Source organism: Benincasa hispida, chromosome 11 (genome assembly GCF_009727055.1).
Source record: "Benincasa hispida cultivar B227 chromosome 11, ASM972705v1, whole genome shotgun sequence".
Classification (NCBI taxonomy): domain Eukaryota; kingdom Viridiplantae; phylum Streptophyta; class Magnoliopsida; order Cucurbitales; family Cucurbitaceae; genus Benincasa; species Benincasa hispida.
This window is the reverse complement of record NC_052359.1, coordinates 21,822,106-21,824,393: the sequence shown is the minus strand read 5'-3', so window position 1 is coordinate 21,824,393 and position 2,288 is coordinate 21,822,106. Positions and strand designations below refer to the sequence as shown.

The following is a 2,288-nucleotide window of genomic DNA, read 5'->3' as shown; positions in this document are numbered from 1 at the left end:
GACTTGAACCTGATCATATTTTGCGTTGATGCGTTCCTGAGCATGAGGCCAAACACATTTTGGAGCTTTTTCATGAGTCTCCTTATGGAGGACATTTTGGGGGACAGCGAACCACCGCAAAAGTTCTACAGAGTGGCTATTTTTGACCAACACTATTCAAGGACGCCCATGCCCATGTTGTGCAATGCGATAGATGCCAGAGAACAAGGAACATGTCTAGAAGAAATGAAATGCCCTTGACTTCAATCTTGGAAATCGAATTATTTGATGTATGGGGAATCGACTTTATGGGCCCATTTCCGCCTTCAGAAGGTCATCAATACATTCTGGTCGCAGTTGACTATGTATCGAAGTGGGTTGAGGCCATCGCATGTGCTAAGAACGATGCGGTCATGGTGGCGAAATTTCTCAAGAAGAATATCTTTACCCGATATGGAACGCCCCATGCCTTAATCAGCGATGAAGGATCAAATTTCATCAACCGCATCATCACCAACCTGTTGACCAAGTTTAATGTCAGCCATAGAGTTGCAACTGCCTATCACCCACAAACCAATGAGCAGGTAGAAATTTCTAACAGAGTGATCAAAACTATCTTGGAGAAGGTAGTCAGTACCTCCAGGAAGGATTGGTCACCCAAGCTCGATGAAGCATTGTGGGCATATAGGATTGCCTTCAAAACTCCAATAAGCATGTCCCCATATGCTCTGGTCTTCGGAAAAGCTTGTCATCTACCCCTCGAGTTGGAACACAAGGCAATGTGGGCAAGCAAAAAGCTGAACTTTGATCTGGCAAGTGCGAGGAAAGTCTGGAAATTGCAGTTGAACGAGTTGGTCGAGTGGCAAATGAACGCCTACGAAAATGCCAAGCTCTATAAGAAGAGAATCAAAAAGTGGCATGATGACCGCATAAGCAACCGAAAATTCTTTGAGGGTCAACAGGTACTTCTATTTAACGCGCGTTTGCGATTGTTCCCAAGGAAGTTGAAGTCCGGCTGGTCTGGGCCATTTCGCATCAAGACTATCTTTCCCCATGGCGCAGTGGAGCTAACAACTGAAGATGGGAGCAACGCATTTAAAGTCAATGGTCAACGAATTAAGCCCTACTACGAGGGTGATGCGGAACGATGCATGGAAACCATCGACTTAGGCAAGCAGGATTGACCGCTTGCGGGAATGCTATTGCGGTCACTCTGAAAAAATTCCTTCAATCAGCATCCCTATATCTATGTTTAATTGCTTTCTTTATAGCTTTCATTTACTGATTTCTAAATTGCGTTAGTTACTGTTTATTAGAATTAACCTTTACTGCTTTATGTGTTTACTTTCAATTTAATTCAATTGTGTATTTCCATGTCGTGTTTAATTTCTTTACTTTTATGCATTAGTAGCGTTGTTCTTAAAATTTTCGTGAATGACTGAATAAAATGATGAACACCGTAAAGTCTTATCAACTTGCGTGTTTGATGAATTAAAAAGAAAAATAAAAATCGGTGTGCATTGTGATGATGGGTACATTTTGCACTAATAAGATACACTTTGCGTCCATCCTACCCAAATGCATTGCGCTGAGGGGTGTGTTGCGCTTGTATGTATTTTTCGCCCGTCCTTAGCAAAAACACACTATGTTGAGGTAGTGTTGCACCAGTAAAAATACCGTGCGCCCGTCCTCCAGAAATGCACTGAGTTAAGGGGTGTGTTGAGCTAATGCATGCGTTTTTGCCCGTCCTCTGCAAATATGCACTTGCGGTAACAAATGCATTGCATTAATCTTTAACTTTGCACCCATCTGAGTAAAATACAAAGGATAATTTCAATTCATTATTTCTATGTATAGAAGCTATTTCTTGATTCTTTGTACATGCTCAAATTTTGTATTGCGTTATTTGTAATTCTTTGTATACTTGGTTAATTTTTAATACAACTGAGTAACAATTATTTCCGTATGTGTTAGCCTCTTATTTATCATCCTTTGTCAATTATTGCGATGTTCTTTATCTTTTATTTTGCGTTATTCATTGTGCTGCCATGATGAGTTATGTGCATACCTTTAGAAACATTTCTGACACTTTGTATTTTCTGACTAACACTTAGATAATTTGTAGCAATAGCACTGCTTTACCTTTTATCCTTCAAGACTTTGCTCAAACCTTCTTTTCAAAATTTTAACTAAGTGTTTGTCTATTCTGTCCAAAACAACGCAATGAGAACCTTGCACATCTCTAAATTTGGGGGTGGAGAAGGTCTGATCAGATGCGATCAAGCGGATGCTGTTATCATTAGAAAATG

At 40.2% G+C, this 2,288-nt stretch overlaps 1 protein-coding gene across 1 annotated transcript; it reads left to right on the top strand.

Annotated features, from left to right (window-relative positions):
• Positions 1 to 692: 692 nt before the first annotated feature.
• On the top strand, positions 693 to 1,163 carry LOC120090610. The gene has a single exon (XM_039048329.1). The coding sequence runs from the start codon at positions 693 to 695 to the stop codon at positions 1,161 to 1,163; it is 471 nt and encodes a 156-aa protein (XP_038904257.1).
• The last annotated feature ends 1,125 nt before the right edge of the window (positions 1,164 to 2,288 follow it).